The sequence below is a fragment of the Carettochelys insculpta genome, chromosome 21, assembly GCF_033958435.1.
Source record: "Carettochelys insculpta isolate YL-2023 chromosome 21, ASM3395843v1, whole genome shotgun sequence".
NCBI classification, from domain to species: domain Eukaryota; kingdom Metazoa; phylum Chordata; order Testudines; family Carettochelyidae; genus Carettochelys; species Carettochelys insculpta.
Genome location: NC_134157.1, coordinates 15,597,556 through 15,613,550, shown reverse-complemented (window position 1 = coordinate 15,613,550; position 15,995 = coordinate 15,597,556). Strand labels below are relative to the sequence as shown.

Sequence of the window (15,995 nt, the reverse complement as noted above, 5' to 3'; positions counted from 1 at the left end):
AAATCTTTCATTTCATTGCAGAAAATGTAAATAACTGGCACTGGTGCATGAGACACGTCCAGCTGTTGCTGTTAAGGGCTGAAACCCACCTTATCATGAGTTCCATTCCGTAACAGATCTATGTGGGGGAGGAGGAAAATTCTTTAAGAGGCCCAAGTAAGTTACATTTAAAGTGAGGCTAAACCATAGATCAGTAAACATACTGTAGGCCCAAGAACAATCTTGCACTGGCTGGCGATTGGAGAATGGAGAATGTAAGACTCAACAGGTCTGAACAAGATCTTTAATTTCTACGATAGTGCCAGAAATTCAGGAAGCAAAAGTATGTTCAAAAGGCAACAAATCCCAGTAACTCTGAGACATGGAATGCCTTCCTGAACTTTTTTCATCTTTACCCATCAAGCTGAGAATATGAACCCAATCACTGCATTTTACAGGAAGAACATACACAAAATTCCAGTCAAGGGTTTACTCCTTACTTCGAGTGAATTACTAGCCTGACCTGGATCTTTCTCTTAGTTTGCATGTGACCATCAAGTAAAGCCCTGTTTAGACGAACTGTTTTAATCCAACTCTTAGTTAAAATGCTCAAATCAGAGTCACCTACCTAATGAATGTCCAACTTACCAAAATACTTCTGTTGATTCAAAATCAATTTGGGGATATTGGCTGTACAGGTTGAACCTCTCTGGCTTGGCACCCTCAGGATCTGACCAGTGTCGGATGAGAGAATTTGCCAGAGGACGGGAGGTCAACATTGTCTCGCAGCATTACCAACACTTCCACCGCTTACCGGGCACTTACAAGACATTTAGGGGTAAATTATGGCTAAATAATAACACAGAACACTGAGAGCCAGGACTGGTGACTGTAAAACTTTAGGGAACTGAGGGAAACTTGGCCATAGCCATGATAAGAGGTTGTCCAGCTAACTAAAATCATGCCGGATTACACAGGCTGCTGGCTGAGAGTGTTCCAGACTAGAGAGGTTCAATCTGTACAACGTATAGATACATAGAAACCCAGAAATGCATGTATTATTGGAAACCAGAAGAGTTTTATTAGAAGCACAGAACACAGTTCATGTTTCAAGGGGAGCTGGACTTTTCCTGAAATTACTGTTTGCTTTTCATGTATATACAAAATTATTACCAATACCTGCACATGTGCCATGGGATGGGCTCCTCATTGGATTTAAGCCAGCCAGAATGACACTCTCCAGTGGCTCTTGATTACGACAGCAATGACCTTATTTGTGCAGTTCTTGATAAATTAATTTTGTTTGAAGATTTTCCCACTGACCCAGATGCCAGGTTTAGAACTGTGTGAAGGTCACACATTTCCTGCATAAGTTAACCCTTTAGGCTCCAGGTTGGATTCAGCACTTGTTGAAGTCTCTGACATATCAGAGCTATCAAGGAAGAAGAGGCTCTCAACTTCCGGTAGGAGGATTCAGTACACTAACATAACTTCACAATGGCTCTCTTAGAAATGCCCATACTGCCTCAAAGGGAAGAACAGATCCCTTGTGGTTGTTTGTTTAATTTCCCTTCCCTCCCTGAGCTTAACAATCTAATGGCCCAGAGGAAAAAAAGTAAGTGAAATGCCACCTAGCTCCACTCTGATCAGAATAACTTCCACCATAAATTCCAACCATGCACGTTGCCCGGGATGGGCAATGGGCCAGCAACCCTCCAATGGCATCTTCACAACTGCTTGTCACAGCAGCACTGTGAAAAGGTGTATTTTACGGCCTGCGCCACCAGAGTCCTTAGCACAACTGCTAGCACCACATCTAGCGCCATGTGTCTGGTTGGCGTCTTCCTGAAAAACTGGTCATGATTCCATATACCCCAGGGCTCAACAAACAGAAGTCCCATGCAGCCTCATCCTCTCTGCTCTCTGTGTCACACATAGTCCAGGATTTCTGTTTCCATTTCATTCTCGCTCCCATCGGAAGGCTTGAAGTCCTCCTCTTCCTCTTCCTCCTCTTCCTCCTCTCCAGAGTCATACGTCAGCTGTTCTTTGCCATCTTCAGTGTTTGAGGTACTTGAAAACAGAGCTTAAGCAGAAAGAGAAAGAAGATGTCAATGTTGCTTCCCTCCTCATGTCAACAAGGGATGTGTCTGTAGATAAAATTCACTGAACCAGACAGAAAATGGAGAAGTGCAGATCATAGTTAGACAGGAACCTTAATAAAGCCAATCAAACGCACTTTTACTGTACCAGGAATTCTAACAGAACAAGGCTGGAAAGTTTTGCATTTAGAGTGACCATGCATCTCACTCCAACTGAAACAAATCTAATTTCTTTGTATATTGGTCTGCACCAGGACTGCAACACAAACTTCTCTCTCCTGTCCTTGCTCTATTACAATATGCTATTAAATTAAAACACATTAATGACAAGACCCAAATGCTGTCAATTTGTACAACTATAAAAACATGAGCAAGAGTATCTGGAACGAAGACATTTAAAACCTAGAAACTATGATGTTGCAAAGGCAAACCTGGGAATTCTTACCCTCGCCCCCAACTATTTCACATTCACATGCCTCCATTCACTTTACTTTGCTGGTATTTAAGTGGTAAAATCTACTTACTTTTTCCCAGGCCCACAGAGAATTAGTCTTTTTGACATGGCCTAACAAGCACTGTTTTAAGCGCAGGTGCCCTGCAAATATGCAGGTTGATTACCCTAACTTGCACATCACAATAACAGAAAGGGATCTGGGAGTCATAGTGCACTACAAATTAAATATGTCAGAAAAAAAAAACAAAAACCACCCTTCTGTGATGTTCCAGCAAGAAGTGTTCTAAGCAAGACACAAGAAGTGTCTTCCATTCTACTCCATGCTGATCAGGCATCAAATGAAGTACCGTATGCAATTCTGGACACCACGTTTCAGGAAAGATACGGACCAACTGGAGAAAGTCCATAAAAAGCAACAAAAATGATTAAAGGTCTAGAAAACAGGACCTATGAGGGAAGACTGAAAAAACTGAATTTGCGTAATCTGGAAAAGAGAAAACTGAGACAGAACATGATAACGGATTTCAAGTATGTAAAAGGCTGTTACAAGGAGGAGGAAGTAACATTGTTTTTCTAAACCTCTGATAATAGGACAAGACTCAATGGGCTTAAACTGGAGCAAGGGAGGATTAGGTTGGACATTAGAAAAAACATCCTATCAGGGTGGTTAAACACTGGAATAAATTGTCTAGGAAGGTTGTGGAATCTCCATCACTGGAGATTTTTAAGAGCAGTTTAGATAAAACTCTTGTCAGGGATGGTCTAGATAATACATAGTCCTGCAACGAGTGCAGGACACTAAACTAGATGACCTCTCAAGATCTTTTCCATTCTTATGATTCTATAACAACACTGCATGTGCAAAACAAGGGGATCTAGCAGCACCTACATCTAACCAGGCAGACTGAGTCTCCTAACACAAGGGGAAATCACAGCAAGAATGAAAAGACCAGTTCGCTGCTCCACTGCAAAACACAACTCTGTGATTCAGCATCTCCCAAAAGCACACTCCACAGAGTCTGGACAAGTTTTTTACAACATACCCTTCAATGTTCAAAAATCCCAGAGCTATCCTTACCGGGTCTTGTGGATTTGATGATCTGCTTAATCATCAGAGACATGGAATCCCTCAAATCATCACTGGTCTTTTGAAGGCACCAGCCATCCCGTTCTGTGCATTCTGTCTCCATGCCATCATTCCGATGGATAATTTTCTGTAAGCTGAGTAGAGGACAAGAAAAAAAAGTCAGCCTCCTGCAACAAGATGTGAATCCTATCTAGCCCATCAAACATCACAAAGGCCACAAACAAGACTCCACCATCCCAATCAATTGTGCTGTTTGCCTGAACAGCCACACTGCTGTTTCTAACACTAAATTTTTTTCAAGGCTACATTGCTGGCCTACTACCCAACCCCCAACCTAGAGGGTCAGTGGCTTGTTCGTTATCTGATACCTGCCCTACAACCTGTCCAGTGTGGATAGCCCAAGCAGGATTTTTCAGTCACTGGACAGCAAATCCAAGTGATTCAGGGCTGCATTAATGACACAGATTAAGTAATGAAGTCTGCATGGCTTCCTTTCAAGGTTCTTGTGAGCATGTTACAAACACAAGACCTCATTCAGACAGCTGGTTGGGAATTTTCTAACAGAAAAAGGCTGTTTCTGTAAAACTAACATTTTTCACTAGAAAATTTAAAAAATTTGCTAATTTTTTTTTCAGTTTTTATGTTTTTAAAAAAATAGCAAAAGGAATATTTCATTTCAGGTTGGTTCAGTCCAGATTGGGATATTTCATTTTGTTGACATGACCTAAAACACTTTGCTTTTAATTTTATTTCAATTGTTCAAATGGTTTAGACAATAAAGAATCAACTTTTTCAGATTATTTTGTTCTGTCAAAAATTTCAATTGTCCAGTGTTTTGTCCAGAGTGAGATGAAAACACATACTACATACAGGAATTCCGCATGAGGCAAAAATGCCAAATTTCCCTTAGCTGTACTTGCTAGCCACCGGTAGGGTAAGAAAGTTATTTCCAATGCTCAGAAGGAACGACTGAGGTACAAAACAGATAAAGTAATTGCACCCAGATTGCACATATCAGTTGCAGAACCAGTAAGAGTCCAACGCCTGTGCTTCAATCACTACACTATGCTTTCTCTCTCCAGTAACTTTCTTTGACCGTACTTTGTTCTACATGCCTATCATACCTCAACTATCTCCACCCTCTCTCTCTGTAACATTATAAGCAGTTTATGAATGAAGAGGGGAATGATAAGACTGCAAATCAAACGCTTTTCTAAACATGATGGCTAGTTATTGGTTACATTTAGTGTCTGTATTGCATATTTTTAAACCTATGGGGGTGTATGTGTACATAAAAAAGTAGCAATATATTTCCCCAGCTGTATGTGCTAATTTGTTTTTAATTCTGCACATGAAATATTTCATCAATGGGAGTAACCTACTTAAGTAATTTTCCCATTGATTTCAATGGCCTGGGATCTGGTGCAAAACATGTCAGGAAAGTATATTTTGCTAGCTCATACAACTTGACTGGGAAGGAATTTCCAAGGTCTGTCTGTTGAGAAGCTAGGAATCTCCCAAATACCAGGGCCAAGAAAAAAGAAAGGAGCCTGATTACAAAGGGCGGGGTTTTCAATCAAACATCTGAGCATCTGTGAAATCTGCTTCGGTCAAAAGATTCGGCACATCAAGTGCAGTACCTCTCCACGTTCAAGTCACAGAGCTGATAGAACATCTGTCGATACGGAGGCAGAGCTCCTTCCTGGAAGATATAAATAGAGTCCTAGAAGAAGGCAAAGACAAAGAGATTCAATGGGCGTCTGAAAGCACTTCCACACCTAAGACATGGGGAACAGTCTTGCACGGCTGTAGCAGAACTGCACTGCAATCTGCTGGCCACAGCAACCAGAATTATCATAGCAATGACTGGTAAAGAAATCTATACCTATTAACAGTTACACAATCACCAATAGTTTACTTCAAAAGAAAAGGGGAGCAGGAATGAGAAATTGCCATTATCAGAAAATGGAGAAAACACAGACTATACCTTACTGGTTTCTACAGAGCAATCTGAAAATATACCATAATGGGCTTAAGGCTTTGCTATTCATTGCACTCCACCACCTGCTTCCTGAAATGCAATGCAACGGTTGCATATATGATTTTCCTCACTTACAAAAGAAATTAAACTTAACAGCAAACTTTGCAGTGATACTGATATAGGTAAACCCAGTCTTTCTTAAGGATAGCTACATGAGGTGGGAGAGGCAATGTTTTACTGGACCAACTTCTGCTGGTGACAGAGACAAGCTTTCCAGCTTACACAGTGCTTTTCTTAGCTAATCGCTTGCAGCTCCAAGTAAAATCTGTATATTTATCAATGTTGACAGTCCACCTAGATCAACACTGCCCCAAAAGAGTGACAAACCCCACCAGATTCCCTTCTTATTATACCCCTGCAACTTTGTGGACGGAGACGAGTAATACCTACTTTAAGTTTGTATCTGCTGGAGGCAGATTTTTTTGCACTGGATGTGCTAGATGCGTCCAGCCCATGTTTTAAGTCCTGTACGCTGACCGTGTGACTTACTGAAAGATAAAGGAAGAAGATTCCTGAACCGTACGCTATTTTGCATTTCGTGACATAAGTATAGGATTTTAGCTGCTTCTCTAATTCAGTTCAACTTTGTTGGCAGAAGAAAAATAACCAGCAAGTAAATGTTAGTGTAAATTTTCATTTTTCATTCCCTCTACCATTCTCTGGCAGCTGCATTGGCAGGCTAACCATGTCTGCAGCTACTGGGAATGTCCTCATTCAGCTAGACTCTCTTCTAACTTCTGATTTCTACCCTCCCATTATTACCTCTGACTCCACCAGCCAGACATCAGTTAAGACATGCTCAACGGGCAACAGCTCCACAGGTTTTAAGAGGACACATATCACAATCTGAGACAGTGAAAAAAACCTAAATAATCAAGTGAAATAAGCTGCATTGTATTCTATGCACCCTTCAACAGCAATGAAAGGATGAAATGAAGAGGCCAGGTTATGCTACGCACATGTCAACCCCTGTTCAGCATACCTGGTTTTTTGATAGTGATGGGCAGACTGTAATTGTACGTGCTGCGTTTTGCTTTCACTGGCATATCATTAGTGGCATAACCTGGAGGCCAAAAGAGAAAACACTCTTTGAACCAAGATTAGCATCCTGTAGAAATATTTCAGCTACAACAGGGAGTGCTGGACTTAGGTTTGAAAGAAGGGCCAACCAGTGTGTTGATTTTGGCGGGTTGAAGAGAGAGGGAGAAAGATCAGGGAAATACAGTTATTTAACAAGACAAGATGGGAAGATATGCCCTATCACTGACTCATTACATAGTCATTTGACCTCAGTTTTATCATCTGCAAAATGGGGATAATACTGAAAGACTTAGTAGTTCACGAAGCGCTCTCAGATCCCTGAGGAATAGGTGCTATTACTGTTGTACTGAGACCCAAACACTCTAAGAAAGACCCCAATTTACATTCTACTTCTAAAACTATGGCAGGGAACACACAAAAATAAAGTACCAAAATGCAACATAATGAAGTGTTTTGTACAAAGTTGAGTGCTGCATTAAATATAAATAGCCAAATGAGTTAGTAAAAACAACATCCCTCCTCAATGCGTTACAATGGCACTGGCTGAAAAATCTTAATCCTGCAGTGTGCTGTCAACAGCATCTGATAAGGCACTGAAGGATTTTTTTTTCCAGAGGGGAATGAGAATGGATAAGAGCCAGATGCATTCTTGAATTCATAATGCACATTCCTCCACTTTGCATAAGATGTATCTGCTTTCCCAGCTGCTGGCACTACACCAGTTGTTGTTTGTTTTTATTTTTTTAAATGGCTTTCTCTAGCATTAGTTGGACCAATCATATTTGTCATATTTACCCAATTTTTCCCTTTTGGAAGTGGGAAAAAAATCACAAAGAAATGAGCCCTTAGGTGGCATTTGAAATGTGTCTCTCTTCTGAAACTGTAGCAGGTTCTGGAGTGGAAGGGAAGAGAGTAGGATATCCCACTGACAGGCATTGGTGAGGTTGGAAGTTGAATGGCTTTTTGTTAGGTCTGGAATATGCCCAGTGGCCAAACAAAAAGTCCTTCTCCTTCTTTAACACAGATTATTGCTTGCCCCACAGGTTGTAGGGAACAAAGTTCAGAAACTACTACCAGTACGACCACCTCTCCCTCACCGTCCTTCAAACAAAAAGCTTGAGGAAGATGCTCTCTGGGTTTAAAAACAAACGGAAGGAGACTGCAGAAGAGCCGAAGAGATAGACTGGCTGGGAGGCAAAAAGAGAAAGTCTTGATTGGGCCACTTTACCATATTTCATTCCACAGCGAATTCTGAAGTCCAGGACTTGATAAATCTTTGCTTCGGGATGTTTCCTGGGGTCATACCCAAACCGAACCCAAAGGCTTCGCCAGGGACCTGTGAGCTGCACAGACACACAGAGGAGACAGAAAAGACATGCAGAGTATTAATGAGTGCTACAATGCTTCCCCGAGCTATTTATGTCACACAAAGGAGGAGGGATAGCTCAGTGGCTTGAACATTGGCCTGCTAAACCAAGGGTTGAGAGCTCAATCCTTGAGGAGGCCATTTAGGGGTTGGGGCAAACAGATGTCAGGGATGGTGCTTGGCCTTGCCAAGAGGGCAGGGGACTGTACTAGATGACCTCCTGAAGTCCCTTCCAGTTCCAGAAGATGTGTATCTCCAATTATATTTTATATAGCTTATTCTCCCTCCCTCTTCCCTAACCCTCTTCAACATACACAATTAACACCTAACCTTGGACAATGGAAGGCTACATGTCATAAATATTTGTCACTTCATACAAGAAATCTAAAGCTCAGAGTGGCCTTTTTGTGGAGGGCTTCTGCTAGCCTTTCCAGATGAACAGTCAATTTGATCAATTGTTACTATAACTGCAAGTCAGTGCAGAACCAACAGAAGCACAAAGCCATTGCATCACTCATTGTTTTAACTGCCAACTGTGTGTGGGTTCCATTTGGAAACAAGCTTTTCCTCCTCCGTCTACTCCCCACCCCTTCCAAAAAAGACTGGAACTCCTAGTTAAGAATATTTAATGTCAAGCTTTGTGTACAGTGGAATCTGAACTGCAGCTAACCAGGAATTCTCCGTATACATCCAGCTGGTCCTCTTATCTGAGGCAGGCTTCGGGGCAAAGGGTAAGAACAAGATGCACAGAAGGTCTACAAAGAAACTCACCATATAATAAGCCAAATATGGTAGAAGAAGCTTAAGCTTGTCTGGGTGGACACTGATCTTGGCCTTCACAGCATTACGAGACCAGATGGGACGAATCTCAAACAGCTAAAGAAATACACAAAATGGAAAATAAGGGTTATTAATGCCAATTTCAATTTCCTAATGGGAATCCCCTTTTTATCACAGCCTCTGGCCCAGACTAAAAGATTCAACGATATCTCTACAGAGCAGCATGACAACAATCGAGAGAAAAGTAAAAACAAGCCTTATTTAAGGGATGTTGGCACAGTAAGGAAACAAACTTGCCTTTCTTGTCTGAAGAGACAGGCTCAAATACCACTCTGGGTAACACATGAAGTGAGCAGTGCTCTCAACCAGCTTAATCCATAGGCCAGGTGAGGGTAAACTTTTTGGCCTCACAGCCAGACTGGAGTATAGAAATTGAATGGAGGACTGGGTAGCGAAGGCTGAGGGAGACTGAGCCCCTCCAAACAGCCAGGGGTGGCCAGGACCCACCTCCTACCTATCCAAAAATCACAAACCGATTCCTGCCACCTAGGATCCCTCACATCCTACCCAACGCCCTCCTCATGCTCCACCCTCTGAATGCTTACCCGGATCTCCTGCCTCCTAGCCTATCCAAAATCCCTCCCCACCCCTATGACTGCCCCCAGGATCCTCTGCCTTCTATCCAACCCCCTTGCTCCCTGTCTCCTGACTGCACTGTCGGGACATTGGGGCTGGCAGTGTGGCAACCATGCTGCCCAGGCCTTGGGGAGCTGACACTGCAGGGGAGGGGTGCTGAGCTAGCCTCCCATGCTGCCCAGGAGCTGGGCTGGCTCTTCCCAGCAAGACTGACCCCACCTTGCTCCCTAGAGTGGTCTGCAGGCTGGAATATATCCCATTTTGCCCCTTGTGACCTGTCCCATCAAGAAAAACACTAGAAAATTTGGTACAAAAGATGATAGGATCAGCTCCAGAATGGACTGACAGCTGGCCAGGCTCAGGCAAATTGAAACATATTCTTTGGCAATATATGAACACACTAAAAGGGAATTTTCAGAGCTATGGGTAGGGTTTCATGACGTCCACTGCCTTTAACAGAGTTGATTCCCGGACAAATTTTTATCCCATAATCTCACACCACAAACCCTTAATTCTCTCAAAGTTTAACATACCTAGGGAAGTGGTAGAAGGTAACACATACATCACTTGGCTGTTCAGGTTTCAAGTAACTTGGAGTAAGCCCTGAACTTCAGTGTATTTACTTTTGCCTCCAACAGAATTTTCATAAATATATGAAGAACCCTAAAACTCTTGGCAATGAGAACTGTAAGAGTCCAGGGGGTTAATACTTCTATAGCATCACACACCTCAAGATTTCAAAGGATTTGGCAAACATTAAATATTACACTCATATATGTCCATGTTCTCCCTCTCCGTTTACAAATCATAAAAACAAAGAGAGGGCCAAAACACTGACAAAAATACACAGCAAATATGAGGCAGACCAAGAAAGAGAACTCATGAATTCTGGCTTTCAGTTCTCTGCTCTGCTGATCAGAAAACACTATCTCCTTCGCCATCACATTTCTAATAAGGCACTTTGATCATTCTTGAGAATCCTTTGTGGAAGTCTGTGAATACGTTAAATACAGATATCTAAAATAATTCCTTGTCAACAGCAGTTACCAGGGGGCCAAAAAAATGTCACTGAAGACAGCCTGAGAACCTTCTCTCGTACACTATGCACTGGAATTCCTTTTGTCCCAGACCCTCCCACCAAGATCTGCTCTGCACCTTTCTCAGCTCTTCCTCCACTTTTTTGTCCATAGGATTAGTACACACTTTCTTCCAGGTTTGCACTGCAGGCTCTAGTGGCTTAGTAGGGATGTCTTCATCATCAAAGTTCACAAAGATAGCATTGTGTGGCCGGCGGGCTCTGCTGAGGCCGATCAGGTTCTCACAAGACACTTGGGGATTGTTGTAGCCATCCCTAGGAAGCAATGCAAAGTGTCAGTTACACTTTCTTCCTCCTTCTCTTTCACACTTAGCGGCCTCCACTGAAGCATGTGAAAATTAGGTTTATTTTCTAGTCTCAGGAAAAGTGGCAGTGGTGAATTAAATGAGGTAGAATGGGGGTTTCTGAATGAGGACTTTACCTCTCAAGAGCTAGGGTCAGAAGATATTTGGGTCCCATGTAAACAGGGATCTGGTTAGTCTAAGCCAAGTCACCATCCAAGACTTATGGAGTGGTCCTAAGTGAAGAAGTTGGAGAATCACTTTTTCAATGAGAAAACTGCGAATGATGTCCAGTATCCCTAGGACAGAGCGTCCATGTACTCATTTTACCAAACCAAACCTTGTACCAGTGGTCCCCAAGCTTCTGAGAGCTGTGCTCTCCTTACCCCTCTCTGAGCCCCCCACCTCTACCCTGGAGCTGGAAGCAGGCTGCAGCCTGGGGTGGGAGTGGGGGCAGGTGCTGGGGCTGGGACCAGGAACAGAGCCACAAAAAGGGGCAAAATCTAGGAGTGGGAATGCAGCTTCAGCAGGTCCTGAGGCCATGTACAGAGCCACAATGAGGCTCAGGGCAGAACCAGGAGATAGGGACAAGAGCAGAGCAGAGCTGAGGGTGGAACAGGGCTGGCTGACACTCTCTCCCCATCCTCTGATGGGGGCTGGCATGGGCCCATGGCACCTCTCCAAATGTTCCTCTTTGTGTCCACCCTCGCCCCTATGCACAACGGTTCGGGGCCTTACGTGTTAGACATTCAATTGGAATTTTCAATCCACAAAGCTTCCATGAGTTCTCATTGCTACCGTCAGCAAAGTACAGGGACACAGCAGGAGGTGAGGCAACAGAGCTGTTAAAAATTCAGTCCAGTCAGATTATATTTATTTGCCCTTTTAAGATCAACTGAAGGACAACAGTGAGAAAAATAAAGATGTTTCTCGTGGGAGACACCACAGATTTCATTTTTTTTAAATGGCAAAACAAATAAAGTAACAGAAGCAAACAGGTGCAGTAAATGCCAACTCGGCATTTGCACCACTCTCTATCAACCTCCAAGCCACTGCAAAGACATGGCAGACAGCCAAAAAAGCCTAACTCACATAACTTCACATTACCATGTAGTATCCAATTCCCACACCCAGGTGGGAATAGGCCTTCAAAGTTTCATTTGACAGACACTCCAAGGGTGCCTGATGAAACAGAAAGCTTTCAAGCAGCCAAATAGTCTCAAACTACATCTGAAGAGTGGGAGAAGAATGGAAACTTAACAAAATAAAAGATTGCTTTTGTTGTCACCTACATGTGGGTTTAAAGTGGACGGAAGGCTTTTAGAATGGAGAATGCATGGAATAGAACTGAAAACATGGCAGAGGTCTTAGCTCTTTATGGCTCTGAGGGAAAAAAAAAAATATCTAAAGTAACTCTGGCATTCATCAGTGAAGTGGCAGAGCACCCTCACAATCAGTAATGTACTTAGCCTCACAAGTATTTGTGATGTAAGAAAATGCTATTACCCTCTTCTACAGATTGGGAACTGACGCACACGGACAAGCAATTTGCCCAGATCCCACAGGATATGTGTGCCACAGTAAGAAATGAACCATGATCTCCGGGCTCTTAGTTCACAACCTCGACTATGAGATTATGTTTCCTTTTTCTGAAAACCTTGAACTTCCACAAGCTAGACATTCTCTGCCACAATAAGATTTGAAATCATATTAATAATTTCCAGTAAAAACCACATTTACATACAATTCTCTAGGATACTGCAGACTATTTTTGATGTTTGCTTTGAGACTGACTAAAAGCAACATGAGGTGAGACTGCAGTGCTAGCTACCAGACTGTAGTTCCCTAAACACAATCTCATCAATGGCTCTCTTCCACAATGCAAGGTTTCTCCAAGGGCTCCTTTGTTCAATCCCAAACAGGTTATCCTCTCTCACTCTCTCTCTCTCCTCCCTCCCCACCCACAACAATGGCATTTATAAGCGATATACTGGGCCGTGAAAGGTTTCCATTATCTGTTCATTCGAGAAACAATTATATTTACTATTTCACAAGTACAGGGACTGACCTGTGTTGCACATCTGGACGATAGAAATAGTCTACAGGGGTATCCAAACGTGAGAAAAGAGGTGGTGGAATGTAGAGGGGTAATTCCCTATTGAAGAATTCCTCCTTTTCTGGTTTGAGCAACAAGACCTTGTCATACATGGAGATCTGTTTGTTATCAGGGCCAGAATGCATTGCCAGGTACTGGAAATCAGACATCCCTATGAAGAAGGAAAAGTCAAGATAAAAAGGTATGTATCAGAGACAATTATATGCTGCACAGTACCCAGTTCTCCTTTTCTCAGAAACTTCACTTAGGGAAGATGCTGTCTCCAGCACTGAATTAGATGGGCTAAGTATTAATTCACACTGAGAAGCAGCACCACATCGCACATTCATAAGCCTTGATCTAGTTCTATTTTCCTATCTTAAACACCTGCTAAGCTCTCAAGTAAAGGTTAAAAACAGTAATTCATTACTGTCCATGAAAAGACTACTTTCACCCCTCCTCCTCCACACCCACATCCGTTACAGAAGATGTTGGATTACAGCATAACCTAACAAAACAGCAGAGAGGACAGTGTGTTATGAAGTTACTATACAAAAGGAGGATTGTAGCAAATCCAAGCCTCACACTGAGTTCCCCACATACAGATGCCCCTTTCCTACCCAAACTGCTAGTCACTATTCCACACAAATAGACAGACCAAACCTTGAAATTTGTAAACAGTGGAGACAACCCCAAGAACTTCCATTTCAAACTTGACTTCCTCTTGTATTTCTCCTTCAGCCTCCAGTCGCTTCCTCCTGATCTTCCGCTTCACCTTGAAGAGCATGGAGGAGGTAGGAAAGCGGTTGGCACACACAGGATGGCAGTAGGGATCCAAAGGACGGAAGTATAACTCGAGCCTTTTGCCAGGGTCAGCATAGATCTACATTACCAAGAGCACCATCACTTTTCATCATCAAATTTGTCCCTTCCTTCATCAAAAAAATCACAGAATTTTCCTCAGCATCATTCCCCAAATCCACCATGACAAAATTAAGCCCCATCTTCTCTTTATGACCACCCCCACCTCTTTCCATAGAATACCAGCCCAGAGCTAAGGCAAACATACGTCTCTGTCCCAAATACAGGACAGGGAGACATGGTGGGGAGGGGCATCTCCTCCCGGCTCCAACAAGCCCCAGGGAGCCAGGAAGGAGGCAGCAGCCACCAGTGCTTCCTGGGAGCCCCGGGATAGCGGCAGCCACCGGTCCTCCTCCCAGAGCCTAGGGTAGCAGCAGCCCCCAGTGCTCCCCAGGAAAGCAGCAGCCACTGGCCTTCCCTGAGACGCAGGAAAGTGGCAGCCGCTGGCCCTCCCACAGAGCCTCAGGGAAGCGGCAGGGACATGGCAGCTGCCAACGGTCCCCCTGCTTCCCTGAGGCTTGGGGAAGTGACTCCTGCCAGCAGCTGTACCTGTGCAGCTGCTGGTGGAAAAGGTCAGCAGGAGATGGAGGGCCCAAATATGGGACAATTGTTCCTTTAAAAAAATAAGGAGGCCAAATATGGGACCATCCTGCTTAGCACAGGATGGATGGTCATCCTGCCCACAGCCAGTGTTTTTACCCCAGAGTACTGTAGATTCTCACACTCTCCTTCAGGACATTTCCCTCCAACTACAGTCTATCCCATACCCCTACCTGATCACTATAGCCAAACATGCATCTTACAGGGTCACCCACAGCAAGAGAACGCGCTGACCTGAAGCATCTGCTTTTACTGAGGGCTCTAGACCCTGTTCCCAGCTCCCTGCCTCGCCTCCCTTCGTTCCCCCTCGTTACCTTCCCCCCTCAAGGGCTCTCTGTCGCCCCCCGCAGCGGCGCTCCCGCCCTTTTTCCCCTCGAGGTCCCTTTCACCTCCCTCCTTCCGCGCAAGCCCCCGTAACTCCTACTGAATACTGGCTCTGCCCAGCCCCTCAGCTGAGCCAGCCCCCGACCCCAGCTGACCCCACGCCGGGCCTGCAGGTGGCTATGCCCCTTCGCTGCCCTTCCCCCGGGCATCCTCTGCCCGCTGCCCGGCCCCGTACCCGGGACACGGCCTCTTCGCCGCCCAGGGTCCGCAGCATCTTGCCCACGTCGCGCACGACGCCCGGGTACTCCACGCACACCAGCCGCGGGCCCCGGGACAGCTCCCCCCCGGCTGAGCCCTGCTCCCCCCCGCCGGCCATCTTTCCCCTGCCCGGCCCCGGTGTGCGCCTCCCGGCCCCGCGCCGCGACGCGCCGCGCTAAGGTTCCGGGAGAGAACGGTTCCCACCCCAGCAACCTGCCCCCCCGCTCACGACCCCACTGCAAGCGGGGGAGGGGTTCTTGCCACTCAATAGCTCCCCCACCCCCCAGCCTACTTTAGCCCCCAGCCGCTTTGTGTGGGTCATCCAGCCTTTCTGTCTCATAGAGCTGGAAGGGACTATCAAAGGTCACCCAGTCCTGTCCCCTGCCCTCCCAGCAGATTTGTCCTTTAAATCTATTTGCTCCAGGTTCCTAAACGGGCCCTCAGGGATTGAGCTCGCAAGCCTGGGCTTAGCCGGCCAATGCTCAAACCACTGAGCTATCCCTCCCCCTGCTCCACCCCTCAGGCACTTGGATTTCACCCTGCAGCTTTCAGGCGATTAACTAGATTCCCTTGCACAGAGCTCCCATTTTCCCTGCAGATCCTTAGTCTGTTGCCTCCAGTCCTGTCTGTGGCTCTGCACAGGCACCTCAGACTATTGCCTCCAGGTCTTTATGGGACATCTCCCAAACCCAGGGCTGGATTTCTGATTAGGCGTGTTAGGCACAGGCCTGGGGGTGTTTTTTCCTTCTGCTTTTTACTTCTTTAAAACTGTGTGCCACACCATGGGCTGCTGTATCAGGGGGTGCAGAACATTCGGTGTCCAGGGGCACTTAAGATGTGACTCTGTCCCTGCCCAAACCTGTACATTTTATAACTAATTTGGGCTGCCTTTTAGAACATCCTTGTTAGTGTGGTATCGGTGTGGTTTCCCACGATCCGTTGACTAATGTGGTTAGCCTTACCTGTAATTCCTTTTCCAAAGATGCAGAAAGGGGAA

At 44.8% G+C, this 15,995-nt stretch overlaps 1 protein-coding gene across 3 annotated transcripts; it reads right to left on the bottom strand.

Moving 5' to 3' along the window:
* Window positions 1-274: 274 nt before the first annotated feature.
* GTF3C5 (general transcription factor IIIC subunit 5) lies at window positions 275-15,116 on the bottom strand. 3 transcript variants are annotated; one of them, XM_075015684.1, is made up of 11 exons: window positions 14,976-15,116; window positions 13,619-13,838; window positions 12,929-13,127; window positions 10,639-10,834; window positions 8,839-8,943; window positions 7,930-8,044; window positions 6,643-6,723; window positions 6,051-6,148; window positions 5,260-5,342; window positions 3,611-3,753; window positions 275-2,062 (listed from the first exon to the last, which is right to left on the bottom strand). In XM_075015684.1, the coding sequence occupies exons 1-11, from the start codon at window positions 15,114-15,116 to the stop codon at window positions 1,908-1,910; spliced, it is 1,536 nt and encodes a 511-aa protein (XP_074871785.1). In that variant the 3' UTR covers window positions 275-1,907. The 3 variants fall into 3 exon arrangements, with proteins under 3 accessions (XP_074871785.1, XP_074871787.1, XP_074871786.1); XM_075015685.1 differs by having other exon boundaries at window positions 278-2,062; window positions 13,619-13,887; window positions 14,976-15,089; XM_075015686.1 differs by lacking the exons at window positions 12,929-13,127; window positions 13,619-13,838; window positions 14,976-15,116 and adding an exon at window positions 11,599-12,812 and having other exon boundaries at window positions 276-2,062.
* Window positions 15,117-15,995: the final 879 nt, after the last annotated feature.

Bases quoted from the DNA above. Each gene is read 5' to 3' on its own strand.
- GTF3C5 (XM_075015684.1), bottom strand. From the start codon at position 15,116: ATGGCCGGCGGGGGGGAGCAGGGCTCAGCCGGGGGGGAGCTGTCCCGG. The intron at 13,128-13,618 runs GTTTGGTCTGTC...CCTTCTTCATAG, and splicing joins CACTGTTTACAAATTTCAAG to GGATGTCTGATTTCCAGTAC. The intron at 5,343-6,050 runs GTAGGTATTACT...GCCTTCTTCTAG, and splicing joins CCAGCAGATACAAACTTAAA to GACTCTATTTATATCTTCCA.